This window comes from Podarcis muralis, chromosome 1, assembly GCF_964188315.1.
Source record: "Podarcis muralis chromosome 1, rPodMur119.hap1.1, whole genome shotgun sequence".
NCBI lineage: Eukaryota > Metazoa > Chordata > Lepidosauria > Squamata > Lacertidae > Podarcis > Podarcis muralis.
Window position 1 is genome coordinate 44086565 of NC_135655.1, and position 15556 is coordinate 44102120.

Consider the following 15556-nt stretch of genomic DNA (forward strand, 5'->3'; position numbering starts at 1 on the left):
CAAGCAGGTTCCCAATCATTAACAAGGCCCCTACTCTCATGGACAGATCTCCATTCAGGCATGCATCCTGGTAGTGGCTCTCTGGAGTTTCAGACAGTGGTCTCCCTAAGATCAAACCCTCTGGAGATGCAACGGATTGATCCTGGCATCATTTGTATGCAATGCATTTGTATGTTTCCATAAGGGGTGAATTATCTCACTTGTTATCTACACTTCACAGAGTATCACCGACACCTGCAGAAAGGCTATAAATCCAGTTCATGTTTGCAGAGCCCATGAGGTGCCATTCTCACTCCAAGGTGTTCCACGACTCGGTCCATTTTCTTTCTCCCAGCATCCACACACATTACTTCATATCAAACAATGCTAATTGGATCTCACATCATGGCTTAAGTTAGTCTTGGCAAATAAAATAGATTATACCTCAAAGGAATCCCGTAGAAATTTTTGTAGTAGCCACGACTGCTCCAGCAGACGTCTGCGAGCTAAAGCAACTTCCAGAAGCCTCTCCTTTCTAAGAAGAAGAAGAAGAAACATTGCTGGTGATAAGATGGCACGGGTGGTTAACTGAACTTTCTCATGATCTACTTCCAAAATGAGTTCAAAATATATGCTTAACTTTTGGGACAGATAATCTCACTAGAATCCAAGAACCACAGAACTGAGCAGGGCTGGCAAGGAGGCAGGAAGGTCACTAACAGAGTAGCATCCAAAAATGAGCACACCTGAAGCACATATTCCCAGACATTCCTAGCGCTAGGAACATCTGTAAATATTATGTACATTTCCCAAAGTGGGGCACTGGTAGCTGAGTAAGTGCACTTTTATCTGAAAGAGCTTCTGAAGAACTGGAATACCATAGGATGAGTGGTAGGTAATCAAGAAATCGTTTAAAAGATGGGTCTCTGTTTAAGGCGTACAGCCTTTTTCAGACAGACAGCCATATTCCCCCATGGGGAACCTTCCAGGGACACGTGCAACTAGCAGGGGGCACTAGAGGCAAACATGAGCAGAGCAACAGATGTAACACACTTTCCACTCAAAAGTCAGAACGTACCCCAACACACACATCTTTCTATCACCCATCCTGGTAGGCAAGAAGCATCAGCACAATTCAAGGCCACACTCCCACTGAGCAGAAGCACTCAAAGGGGCTGGTGAGTGCAGTCCAGGGCCAGAGAGAGAAGGCTGGAGGGCCACAGTGGTTCCCCTGAGCCTGAGATTCTCTACTCTTGCTAGGAGAGATTTTACAGACAGCACGGGAGGAAAAGGTTAGGTGCTACCTCCTGAGAACTGCCTGGCACTTGTTCATGATGTTCTCGGAGTCATAATGCTGGCTGTCCCTCAGTTGTTGGGCACGTGAGGCCATCATGTCAATCTTCTCCAGCTGGGTTTCCAGGGCCTTTTCAAACTGCATGTGTTTTTGATGCAGGCTCTCCACGCTGGATACTGAATCCTGAAGAGGATGACAAAAATCGGCAACATAGGAAACAACCTTGTATCAGTCCAGCCATTGGCCACGCTTGGTGAAGTTGACAGGAGTTGTAGTTCAGCAATGTCTGGAGGACCAAGGGTTCACCTCACCTCATCTAGTCAGTGTCATCTAGTCAGTCAATTTAACTGGATACACCCGGGGTGGAACTTGGCACCTTCTGCATACAAAGCAATTGTTCTTCCACTGAGTTTAGGGTCCACTGTCTAAACTGGGGGAAGCTTTTATTTCAGGATTCAAATGTCCATTGATCTAAACTTTCCAGTGGGTCGGGATAGTTTTGCTTGTTGAATGCAAGACCACAGAACATGGGGGTATCATCAAAAGCTCTGGTTGACTACGTGGCTTTGAAATTCATCAGTGTTTTCAGAGGCTGCCCTAATACATGTGCATTAGAAAGAAAAGGCAGACTGCAGGACGGTGTTAGAGAGGAGAGAGTGAGGAATAGGAAACTACTAAATAAAGCCAATGGTAGCAGGAGACAAAAGGTGAGGAATCCCATGTGCCTTTTGGCATAAAAAAGCTAAAAGTAAATTTTCCGAAGGGTGATTTTTTTAAAAGGAGGGTTTTTACACTTTCTACTCTTTGCCAACGTCTTCTCCCTCTAGTTGAAAATAGAAAACATACAGCTCATTTTTCTTACCCCCAAGTCTTTGTTTGCTAAGAAGGCCTCTTTGCTGCTAAGCCAGCTTTCATTCTGCTCCACACAACCTAAGAATGTCTGTGTGTGGGAGAGAGAAATATAGTGAGCTCTTTCCCAATAAAATCAAGACAGCACAAAATACAATGGGGCTTACTTGCAAGAAAATATGCTTAGGATAGGTACCGGTGGAAGATCTAACATTACTTATAAGCATACAAGTCATTGCTAATATTAAAAAGCAGCCCAGCAGACAGTTCTACGATTCAGAGTCATTACTATATCCAGTGGTGACTGGATTTCCACCCCACCCTTTGCACCAGGAATTAGGAATTAGTCTTATGCCAGATTCATCTGCTGAATCCAGTAATGTCTACTCTGACCGGCAGCTGCTCTCCAGGGTCTTAGGAAGAGGTCTTTCACCATCTCCTGATACCTTATCATTTAGCTGGAGATGCCAGGGACTTTCTACATGCAATTCAAGTGCTCTGTCAATTATCTAAGTAAACCACTAATGAATGAAAGAGTGCTCCTCAATGGATGCTTTGTGCCATGGTCTCCTCAGTGAGAAACAGAAGCCATTTTCTACATATCTATGAATAGAGAAAATAGCTTCCATGTGAAAGGGCATAAACACGACTATTAGACCAAGATGAGTTCCAGCTATGCTCATTTATAAATCAAGCCATATCAAAATATAAATATAAATATAAATATAAATATAAATATAAATATAAATATAAATATAAATATAAATATAAATATAAATATAAATATAAATATAAATAATATAAATATAAATCAATCCTGGCAAAATATATTTTTTTAATGCATTTTAGGGAAACACACAGACATACACTGCCCAAAATTGAAACAGGAGGATTTATCAAAGTTAACTGATGGTTTCAGTTTGAGCTGAAGATACCTTTAGTGTAGGGATGTGGGAGAATGGCACTCATTCACATTTTAATGCAAACCTACTTAATTTGCTTGCACTTTGGCTAATAAACAAATCAAAACACAATTTTGCATTTTTCTGGATTTTGCAACACCATTCCCCAATAACAACAACAACATGTGCACATGTATACATTTGGAGAAACTGTACACAAAAATATGTGCATTGGTGAAAATTGTATGCAAAAGTGAATTATATTTGAGAGGAAAGGCATTAAAAATGTGTATATTAAGAGAAGCGTAAACAAACAATGTATGTGAATTTTTCATGTGGACTTTAAAACAACAACCATGCAGAAATGGGGAAAACTAAGATTAGAAAAAGAAGAAACTGACATTCATCCATTTTTAGTTCACTGAACCAAGACAAAAGCAGCAACATATTGCAGTTCTTTAAGTGCATTCTTTCCTTCTTCCCCTTTGAGTCCATAATTCTAAGGCTACCACTTTCTCCATCTATCAACCAGAAACAGCTACTGACAGATGTTTCCTCACAGCAATTGCTCTGGTCTTGGTTGGCTGTCTCAGACCATTTGTCCACCTACCTGCAAATCCATGGCTTGAAGCAGTTTCAGATTCTTTTCTTGCCAGATCTGGATCATTTCAGTCAAGGCCTGTTGAAGTCCAGTGAGGGAATGGTGGATCTCAGGGGTTGCATAATGACCGGAGTTGGCAAGTGTTTGACCATAGCTGCTGAGTGCCCCAAACCTTTCCCCTCGTGCTTCAATTTCTTCCTATAAAGATGTTGGGTAGATTGATGTCAAATGTTCATGCAGAAATACAGCTATCCAGAATTACAGGCCATTGGGGACAAAAATAGGCTCCGCAGAGTACTTTCCAATACTAATATTTATATGGAAAGTCATTAGTCTTTGAGTTGTCACTGAAACTGCACAGGAAACTGTGAGAGCTAATAAATATAGAAAACAAATGATCCATTCTCTAGCCTGAGCATAGAGTTGGTCCCACTCCAAGTCAATATATTTTTGTTGTCGTTGAAAAGTTTGCAGTAAATGACAGAAGTTTTAATACTGTTGCTGGCATTCATCTGTCTCAAGAGACAGTGTGCCTCTGAGGGTGAAGTCAAACTGCTGTGTTATAAGTACCTAAGTGATCTCCCCTCCCCACCTATTCAGAATGGCTCCTTGTGCTTGCTTCTGAGTAAGAAAAAGGCATAATATGTAGATGCGGGCTATGTGCTAAATATACTATGTAGCTTGATCCTGAATGAGGCAATGGAATCCATGATCAGGATGCCTATAGCCAGCTGATGTGATTCATACTTGCCTTTCTTTCCTGATGTTCTTCAATCATACTTTCTGCTTCAGCGAGACTTCTAGGAAGACCACCAGCCTCCATTCGACCTTTGACCTCTTGAATCCAGTCCAGGAGTTCCTTCATTTCAGAATTAAACTTCTGCAACTGGTAAGAGGCTGCCAATTTCTCACCCCTGTCACACAAAGAACCATCTAATAGCAGTTCTGACTGGACCTACCTGCAGCATTTCCCAGCAGTACTTCTTGCATGGAAACAATTCCTAAGCATATCTTTGCTGGAATAGAGCCAGGTTCAGAGAAAATAGAAGGCTTGCAAACTGAACTCAAGGCAGCAAGGAAAACATATATTTTGCCATGTGTGGAGAGCCTTGCATATCCGTTACCTATAAAATTACACTTTCTCCTTTAGCGACATTCACACGCACAAACAAACAAACAAGGAAATATGAAAGTACACTACACATACCTAGATGCAACTCAACTCATGTACATTCCATCCAAGTTCTGCCCCTAACATGTTTTGTGGTGTAGACATATTATGGTACTCATGGTAGCAGGGCTAGAGTGGTACTCAATTTTTTCCTGAATCTGGAACCTGGATACCACCCCAAGTGGAGGCTATATGCCAGCAGTGAGATGGAGCAGAATTCTACCTTTGTACAGTAGGCAAGTTTCTATATTGGGTTATTGCTTTTATTTTTATTTTATATATTGTGTTCTTTTCTGTGAACAGTCCTGAGACCTTCAGGTATAATGTGGGAAAATAAATATATAAATAAATAAATAAAACCACCAGACAAAGAAGAAGCATTATGCAAAGTCCAAGGTCACATTCTAGACAGGGGGGAAAAACACATTAAAGAGTGCAACTCAGACCTGGTAAGAAGTATGGCCTAGGGAGAGTCCCAAGGGCCAGACAGAGTTCTAGAGGGCCAAATTTGCCCCCTGGATTGGAGGTTCTCCATTCTTGGGATAACAATGTATACAGGATGGAGGTGGCCATGTTCTAAGTATTTTTACCTTTGCTTGGTCTGGCCCTGAAGCCGTAGCCAATTGTTTTTCATTTCCTTTTGCTTCATAGTCAGTTTGTCGGTTATGGAAGAGGGATTCCTCTTGCAAAGTGGAAATGATTCTAGCTCCAGAGCCTGAAAGCAGCATAAGCACACTGTGTAATGGGCCCTTCTAAAAAAAACTTTTGATTTAGGACATTTATGCCCTACTTTTCTGTTCACAAAATATAATACACAAAGAAAGACAAGAAAAATAATCTTAGTAATGAAACCATCCATGGAAAATCACAAAGTAAACTACTGGGAACATAATATGGCAAAACTAGCCCCCCAAGACCCTCTTTACAAAACCATGATCCATTGTAAACTGATGCGACATGATTACTGCATTAGCTTAAAATTGTTTGCAGGACAAATGTCAATGGATGTGTCCATACAGTATTTACTATTCGCATTTCAGGATATTAACTATTTATTTTTTACCTCTATCTTGGATTGAATGACACCAGTTTCCCTCTCCATTTCTTCATGTTTTCGAATTAGGTTTTCTACACTTTCCATATCTTTCCCATAGTCCAGTGTTTGTATCAGTGCACTCTTAAGGAAATAAGACATTTGTGTGGTGGGGGTAGGGGAAAGAAAGAAAAGATCACAGCTCAGTTCTTTTAAGCACCTTCAACTTCTTTCCTAAGTATTATAAGACGTCATGGAATATGCATTTCATAGCATGGGCATCCATAAAAAGCTAGAATCAATGGTTTGCAAACTCCAGTGTAAAAAGGCTGGTTATTCATAAACAATGGAAACAAACCATCATTGGTGCCTGCCATATTGCAGGAAGAAGCTGACACTTTTCACCTGCCTTGAGTTCTCTGGTGGAAAAGAGCAGGGTACAAATAAACATAAGGGACGTGGGTGGCACTGTGGGTTAAAACCACAGAACCTAGGGCTTGCTGATCAGAAGGCTGGCGGTTCGAATCCCTACGACGGGGTGAGCTCCCGTTGCTTGGTTCCTCCTCCCAACCTAGCAGTTCGAAAGCACGTCAAAGTGCAAGTAGATAAATAGGTACCGCTCTGGCAGGAAGGTAAACGGCGTTTCCGTGTGCTGCTCTGGTTTGCCAGAAGCGGCTTAGTCATGCTGGCCACATGACCCGGAAGTTGTCTGCGGACAAACACCGGCTCCCTCGGCCAATAAAGCGAGATGAGCGCTGCAACCCCAGAGTCGTCAGGGACTGAACCTAATGGTCAGAGGTCCCTTTACCCTTTTTACAAATAAACATATAATAACAACAATAATTTTGGATCATTTTATATACACTGTAAAGTTTACAGAACAAGTTCAGTTTAAACTGAACCTACTTATGACAAGATCTCTCTAGAGAATAGGCCATTTTGCTACTTTGTGGGTAACCCCAATCACAAAGCAGAGAACTACTGCAGTAGCTGGGACTGCTTGATGACATACCAGCTCTCTTTTTTGCACGTATTCCTATAAAAAAATGCCACCCCTGCATTTCTCAGGTTTTTTGGGTCACTGGAATTTCAATCACTTTCGGGAACTCACCAAGGGGATAATAGGAATGGAAATTTGATAACAAAGCAAATCACCTTTTCACTTATTCTTTCGGTGATATCGTCCATTTCTCTGATCAAGCTATGGATCTCCAGAGCTCCTTCCAACTTCCTTCTATATGATTTGAGATCACCATGGAAACTGTTCCACCTAATATTGAAAAAAATCATTTTATTGGAGCAGATCACACTGTTCAAAGATGGGAGTCAGAAGCTGCTTTCAAAACCTGCACCTTGGTTTATGAGACCTCTCAGCCACTGCCCTGCTTTGCTTAGTTAGACGTTTAAACAATTGGAAATGAAGATATGTAAAAAGTGGTTAAGAGAAAAGTTGAAGAATACATGTAGAGTTATTAATTAAATTAAAGTTGTCATGATTATAACTTTGCTTGGTATGGGTGGCCTGGTGGCCTAAGTTCAGTTGGAAGTTTCTAATTTTAGCCATAAGAAAACACATTTTAATAGCTTTATTCTGCAAAGTTATAGCCTATTAGAACTTCTCTATGGGAATTTTTTTTTTGTCTCTCCAAGCTGCAAGGTAAACTGAAGTTGCATTCATGAATCCCAAGTTGCTCTGTGGATTATCTTAGGTCATGGCTGGAAACCTGCCAGATGCAGAAAGGAGCTGTCTTAGGAACAGCTTGAGAAAGTACAGTACATGGCTTGGAAGATAAAACAAAAAAATAAAACAAAACATTCCTTCCAGTAGCACCTTAGAGACCAACTAAGTTTGTTATTGGTATGAGCTTTCGTGTGCATGCACACGAAAACTTATACCAATAACAAACTTAGTTGGTCTCTAAGGTGCATGCACACGAAAACTTATACCAATAACAAACTTAGTTGGTCTCTAAGGTGCATGCACACGAAAGCTTATACCAATAACAAACTTAGTTGGTCTCTAAGGTGCTACTGGAAGGAATTTTTTTTATTATTTTGTTTTGACTACAGCAGACCAACACGGCTACCTATCTGTAACTGGCTAGGAAGATATCATGCTCATTGATCTCCACTCATAATTTTGTTGCCTTTTGTTGTTCACCACATATCTCTCTGCCAAGATTGGAAGTACTGGCCTAGAGACTAGTCTGACCTAGTACTGACACCACTGGCATCAGCATGCTAATTGGCTGCCAAGGTCAATTAGCAAGGCATTATGGGTTGTGCTCATAGCATAGCAGGGTGCTGTGAAAGACAGCTTTGGAAATGTTGTCATAAAGGAAGCCTCACCACTTGGGAGTTAATAGTGGACACTGATGACAACTGAAGATCATTTATCCTATGGAATAAACCTGGGTTTAAGAATGATGGTTGACTTCTCCTTTGGCGTACATCTTGTAGTTCACCCCACAGCTTTATTTTCTTGCATTCCCCCTTCCCTTTGCTAAAAGCTGAAAACTCAATACAATCCCTGTGGGGAAAATGAAATCTTTGGACAGAGGAACTTGCCCAATTGAACATCACATTTGTTCTAACAGCACCTGTCCATGATTCTATGAGAGTATGGTTAGGATAGTGAGGAATGATAAAAAATACATATATTTTAAGATCAGTCTTATCTCTTTTTAAATCATTGCAGGTGGCACTACCAATTCCTCTTGGGCCCTAAAGCTGTTCAGTTTTGATTGTCCTGTTCATCCCCCATGTGGACACCATTATAAATTCACACACACACACCTCTCATTCAGCTGCTTTCGGCGCTGGTATATTGTTTTCATCTCTTCCTTATTCTCCCTCTCCAGCCTCACAGCAAGGACATTGATGGCTTTGATGTGGGCATCGTCCACTGTCACTCCCTACATGACCAACACCAAAGAGAAACAGCCAGCTTATATATAAACAGTGATTAAGTAAAAGTTATGTAATTCTGCCAGAGTATCTCAGTAATACAACCTCTGCTGTTCTGCTCACATCGTTGAATGAATGTGACCCTTGACAAAAGGGACAAACTAGACATAACATCATTAGTCATTGTATGAATGGTGTCTGGTTCGTTTTAGCATAAACAGCAGATGCGGGCACTGGCAATCAAGACCACAGCAGAGGGCTGGGAGGCCTTAACCCTTTGAGCCCTGCTATAGTCCTATTTTGATGCCCCCCCACATTATTGCCATTTATTTTGTAATGGAAATTCCCATTGGGACCATTGCAAACAGCAAGCACAGGAAGAGGGGGAGAATGGTCATCCAGATAAGGATAACAGCAAGGGGTTGACATCTCCTACTGGGGCCCTGATCTCAATTGGCCCCCAGTGCCTGCAATTTGCTCTAAACAAAACATGTATGGGGTTGCTAAATGTGTGAATGGTGTTATGTCTTCTTTGGCCCAAAGGTGGAAAGGAGGAATCTAGCAGCATTGCCATAACATGGAAGAAACCAACTCAATTGAAATTGCACAGCAGACAGGCAACATTTTTTTCCTTCTATTTTGGATTAGGCATGTAGTTTTGAGCTGGGCTGTAGGACTAGTTAGTGCCCACTCTTTTCTACATAGCTATTATCGCTTCACAGTGAAAAACAAATCAGATCATCTCCATGAATAACATTCTTCAGAAACCACCACCTCCTGTCTGTTTCAATGCACACTGGAAATGAAAATATTTGCTTACAACACATCAAACACAGATTATGTTGTGACGAACCTTTTCCTGGATCACGATCAATATCCAGTTCTGAACAGTACATAGTTTCGAAGGCCAAACTGTTCTGTTGCGGTACTCAAATTTTCAGCTTTGCAGTAAGTACAATAAACTCACACAAGGAGCAAGGAGACATTAATCATGGGTTTAGCAGAGCCTTGGGGGTGGGTAGGGATCAGTTAAAGTATTGATTCCTTATGCACTGCGATACATACATACCACTATTCACTATTCATTCTGGGGTAGGCTCACATTTTAGACTCCACAGCTAAGCAAGTATCAAATGAGCAAAACAATAATAATATCTATTGTAGGCTAAGGGCTAACAAGTAGCAGCTGGAGATTGGAATGGGTGGTGATGGCAGCCAACAGTGCAGGAGGGGGGAAAGATGGGAAATATGGTGTAGAGGGATGGCAGCCACATTTGACCTTGCAGACATCACTTGTATTGTGTTTCAGGAAGATGTCTCATATGCCCATTAATACTCTGCATCTGCACATATAGAACAACTCTTACTATGCAGAACCTACTATGGTACTTTCCAGAAGCTATTGGGAGCCATTTTTGTTTTGACAAGCTTTTCCAGCTGGATGAAAAGGTCTTTGCCTTAAGTGTTAATTTTGTATAGTTTTAAAAGTTATATTTAGTTGTTTTCCCCTTGTACTGTATTGAACATTCTTTTTAACTCTGGCTAGTCAGTATGAGATGCATGTAAAAGGTGAGCCATGAATGAATGAATGAATGAATGAATAAATAAATAAATAAAGTCTGGTAGCCTTGTTCTAATTATGACATAAAACAAAAATGATCTCCATCCTCATCCCTGCATTATTTTATCACTGAGTGTCATGGATTTTATTGTTCTGCTATAGCCAACAGGTTTCTGTCGAAGGCATAAGGGACCAAGAAATGTTTAGCCTTGCCTGGTCTAGCTCTGCTGATTTCCTGCAGTTGAAATGGGACAGTTCTGGCATGCTGCCCAGAACTGCCAGATGCATTTTCACTCCAATATTTTTGGGGAAGAGGGAAGCACTGTAGAAGGAAACTTAAGTTTGTCAAGATCCCAGCTTTCTAAGGGTTGTTATAGACACAATACAGATTTTCCTTCTGCCATTAGGAGCGAGAAGCCCATAGTACAAAGATGCTTGGATAACAGGAAGAACTCTGAGTGAAGAAGAAAAGAAGGGAAGCCCCAGCAAACATCATCCAGCTTCAGATTGTTCCATTTGTTTCCAAACCCCGCTTGCTAGAAAACTGAGGCTCTTCCCAAACTTTCTGTTTCTGTCAAAATTGATGCCATGCACTGGGGTTGTGAACTCTGTTTATGCCTGAAAGATGGCCACACATAGAAAACTGAAAGTGGCAGCTAACGGGCCACTATCACCACACAGCAACTGGCCACAAGTGCTCAACTCAGTTCAGTGCCAAAGTTAGCAAAGCTCCGGGGAGCTATAAGTCAACTCAGTCCTGATGACTCAGCACCAGAGATGAAGAAACTGAGAGGTCACAGCAGAGAAAGATGAAACAAGCAGCTGTCATGTCATGCTGCCTTTGCTCAAAGTGTTACTATATTTTCCTAATGGCTTGTATTGTTTTGAAAGCTGATCTTGCCAGGCCCACATTATGTTACATTAATTATATTATATTCAAGCAATTAAATGTATAAAGGAACAGTATGCAATATTTAGAAATAAGAAAGAGTTTTGCCATGGTTAACTTGATTGCTAAATCCGATGTGTATAACACATAACCTGGTCTTGGCTCATCAGAGGCTGAACTTCAAGTTACAAGACATCTCTAATTTTGTTATGACCAACGTTTTTCTTGGCAAACGTGAAGTGTGGGTGATATCCTGACATCTATAAGCATTCAGACTGCATGCATCTTGGAAGCCTGATCTGGCCAGGGACCCCAGATTCATGTATGCGATTATTTTGGTTGTAATGTCATACATACTTTATGCCTTTGCTGTGGGAAATACTGTTGTAATGTTGGTGCAACAAGTAGTTTTGCTGCACAAATGGTAGGACTTCCCATAAGTATCAAACAAAGCTAGAAACTCTACATTTGCCTGGTTTGGGCATATATCTCACTTTGAACTCTTGGTGGTCATACAGTTTCCTGCAGAGCAGGAAAGGGTTTAATTCCTTGCTAGCCCCAAATGCTCAATGTAACGGGACTGCAACTTAATGCCAAAATTCCCGTCAAATGCTCAGTGTTCTACCATACAACTAAATATGAGTGTCTGGATGGATAATTAGAATCACATTTTCATTTTCTTGTAGAAAATATGTGGTCAGTTTTTCACATAAAGTTTACATTCAGTTTAAAATTTTAGCAAACATATGCTAGGCCCATAACTTTGTAGGTTGCTTCCCGCTACAGGATAGCTGACTGATGTTGTAAGAGACACTGACCTATGCCAAATGATCTTTATGGCAAATAAGGTGGATTCAACCTAAAGCAGGTAGACACAAGAGCTATGCAGACCAATCTAGCATTGTATTAACTCACACTTGCAGCAGCCAAATAGGTCTGAACAGCTCGCTGAAAAGTTACCGTATTTTTTGCTCTATAAGACTCACTTTTTCCCTCCTAAAAAGTAAGGGGAAATGTGTGTGCGTCTTATGGAGCGAATGCAGGCTGCGCAGCTATCCCAGAAGCCAGAACAGCAAGAGGGATTGCTGCTTTCACTGCGCACCGATCCCTCTTGCTGTTCTGGCTTCTGAGATTCAGAATAGTTTTTTTCTTGCTTTCCTCCTCCAAAAACTAGGTGCGCCTTGTGGTCTGGTGCGTCTTATGGAGCGAAAAATACGGTAGATGCTATCCAGCTGAGGAAGGTGAATCTGGAAATGTATCTCTTACCCCTGATGCTCCTCGGAACTCATTCAGCTTTTTCATCAGCTGCAGACAGTGTTCATAGTCATTCCCCACATCACCAATATTAATCATGACTTCCTGGGAAAAGAAAAACAGTAAAATTAGCATTCCATTAATATCTCATGCACAATGCAGGTCCAGGGTATCAACAGATGACATCCATCACCTATCACCTGGGTATTTTCCCACTCTGTCCCCTATAAGTTATTCCCATTCCGAGAGTGGCAATATGCTTTTTATAGTATCAGGTAACATCACGTCTGCTGTGTTACATTCTGCTCTGGTAAAGGTATTAACAGAACCTGATGTTTGATGCAGATGCTAATACAAAGGAGGACAACTGAATCCCCACTGTCTCAAAAGGCATTTGGTTTATGAAGCCAAAACAATAGAAGTCTATGTCACAGTTATCTGTGATTAAAGCTTTGTGCTTAAGGATTTCCATGCATGTGCTGTACTTATAGGAAGAGGTGCCATTTTCCATAACGCAAATGAATTTCCAGCATGCTCCTGTAAGTAGCTGGCAAAAAGCTCCATATCCATCAGAAAATTCACATGACAGCTCTTTAGAGAAGGAAAATGGAGACCACTTTAAAACGGATACTTTTTGATTTGTTAAAGAGATTTCCCATATCTTCATGATGACCATCATTCTGAATGTTCAAATGTGTGCATTTTGCACTTTTGAAATATAGCAAACATAATTTTATGTTGCAGAAAAGGCCAAATTCCTGGGAGAAGAGCTCTGTCAAAAAACACTGTGTACACATAACACTAAACCCATGGTCCGTTTAACAAATCACGAGTTGTTTCATGGATGAGCAAAGAAGCCATGGCTTGTTCTTCCAAAGTCTGGCTTGTTTTCCATTTTCTCTTGACTCATGCCTTGATGATGATCTACTGTGAGGTAGCCCTAAGAAACCATGATTAAGCAAGGTTGTTGGGTTCAGATGCAACACCAAACCATGGTTAAAACAAGCCAACAACAAAGAATGGCTTCAGTCATGGTTTGTTGCCAGAAAACAAACCATTAGTCTGCTGGGTTGGACAGTTAGGTTACATAAACCATGGTTTAGGTTATGTGTGAAATAGGCCAGAATGTGTTTAAAAATGCATGTGCATGTTTGATCTGCATGCTAAACATACTTTATGCATTTGCTGTGGGAAGACTGCAGAGAAATGTTCAAAAATAAATAAAACTATGTGACTCTTCTGTAGACTTTGCAACTACAGAAAACATGTTAGCTATAAATGTATGAAAATGGTAATAATAGTCTACAGAAGAGTCACATAATGACTAGTTTGCAACTAGCCAGTAAAATTCACTGACCTTGTCTCTGATCCAGGCCTCTACATGGTCCACTTTCTGCAGAAATTCCAGGAAATCCCTAATGTCTTCAAGCATCTTTCCACGAGCAGCAACAGCACATTTCAGTGTCTCCCACCGTTCTTGAAGCAAACGAGTCTTACAACGGATTTCCCCTGATTTCGGGTGATTCTGGCACAATAAGGCTTCTCCTTGCTTCATGTAATTAGGAAATAATTAAATAAGAAGAAAAAGATGAAACACAGTATTTCCATATGTTTCTAAGAAAAGCTCAACGCCAGGGAGACACAGGGCCAAACTATCAGGGATGTGGGCCTGTAATAGCAGGTTTCCTGCAGCAACAGGAAACAGGCTGGACAACACAACCATTGCAGTTCCATATAGATTTATGACTCTGTGAAAGTGGATAAGGTTAAAAATGTGTGACCGCATTTTAAAAAAAACAAACTGCTGTTGAGAGAGCCATTATTATTTATGAATAATTTCCAGAGGCTTCCTTATAGCTGCTGCTTCTTGTCAAGGACAAGGTAGAACCAGGAATTTGTACTTATTTTTATATTATTTTTTGCAGATAGGGAGAGAACTGGCCTCTCTCAATAGCAATTACCGTAACTACTGTTTATTCATACAAGCTGTAACCAAGCATTTTCAGTACATGGAGACAAGCAAATTCAGAGACCTGAAGAGATCTACACATTGGGGGATAACAATAACTTTCATTTCAAGGCTCTTCAATCTTTTTCTTCTTTGGTAAAAGGTTTTAAGGCTATTCCATTTTTTGATCTGACAGTTGCAGAAGGCCCCTACAGGACCTAAAGATCACAGCACCTCCATTCAATACTCACCGTGTTAACAGTAGAAATTAGATCCTTGTGAGCCAGAATCTCAGCCTCAAATACTTGATGTTTCTGCAGAAGCTTCATTTTGTCACTCAGGTTGGTAAGATTTTGGAAAGATGGATCCTCCAGCTTTTGCATGCGCTCATCAATCCAGCTCTCTGCCTGTCACCAAAGAATCAGTGTGGTTAGTATTTCACACATATTGCTGTTGCCTTCTATGTAACACTGACATCCTTGTGTCTTAAGTCACATGTGGTTTCCCTACCAATCTAACTAACAAAGACAAAGATCACCCCAGTTGTGTTCTGATAATCCAAGGGCATATTCAAAACAGGCTAAATTTAATGAAAAAGTAAAGTGAAAGCTGATCCATGGTTGTGCTAACAAAAGTACAGATTCTTTCAGAATGGCAAGTTTTAACTTCTTCATATCTCCATGGCAAGAAAGGGGAACCTGTGACATACACACCACAACATATTATTGGACTTAAGAGATGTCAGAGAACTCTGATAAAAATAGAAACAGGGGCAGATATTGCTCTTGTTTGCTTATTTGTCTCATGTCCAGAACAGAAATCAATCTAGCAAATACAAGAGGTATTTGTTGTCTTTTTTGCTTTCACATTTGCATTGTGTTTCCTTTACAGTGAAATGAACAGGGTGGAACAACACACTGACCGTGTAACTCACCTAATTAATGTTATAAACAACCTAGGTTACATAATTTTGCCACACTGGTCACTGAGACAAATAACCCAGCTTCTTGTGTTAGATGAACGGCAGCTGGACAGAAATAGTGCTGCATGAAGGCAATACAGGGTGGAACAGAAAACAATGCCTTATTACGTCCCTAGTTGGACTACAATTCCCATCATCCCTGACCATTGGCCATGGGGGCTGGAGGAGATGTGCACAGCTTTTCCA

General features: G+C 40.8%; 1 protein-coding gene across 1 annotated transcript in view; it reads right to left on the minus strand.

Annotated features, from left to right (window-relative positions):
- SPTBN5 (spectrin beta, non-erythrocytic 5) overlaps nucleotides 1-15556 on the minus strand; it is a 106585-nt gene that overhangs the window by 26324 nt on the left and 64705 nt on the right. Inside the window, exons 37-48 of the mRNA XM_028723562.2 lie at nucleotides 14640-14795; nucleotides 13798-13989; nucleotides 12453-12545; nucleotides 8626-8744; nucleotides 6985-7099; nucleotides 5860-5973; nucleotides 5387-5511; nucleotides 4377-4539; nucleotides 3635-3823; nucleotides 2136-2213; nucleotides 1284-1456; nucleotides 424-514 (exon numbers count right to left, since the gene is read on the minus strand). Coding sequence (XP_028579395.2) covers nucleotides 424-514; nucleotides 1284-1456; nucleotides 2136-2213; nucleotides 3635-3823; nucleotides 4377-4539; nucleotides 5387-5511; nucleotides 5860-5973; nucleotides 6985-7099; nucleotides 8626-8744; nucleotides 12453-12545; nucleotides 13798-13989; nucleotides 14640-14795 — 1608 coding nt within the window. The remainder of the gene's footprint in view (nucleotides 1-423; nucleotides 515-1283; nucleotides 1457-2135; nucleotides 2214-3634; nucleotides 3824-4376; nucleotides 4540-5386; nucleotides 5512-5859; nucleotides 5974-6984; nucleotides 7100-8625; nucleotides 8745-12452; nucleotides 12546-13797; nucleotides 13990-14639; nucleotides 14796-15556) is intronic.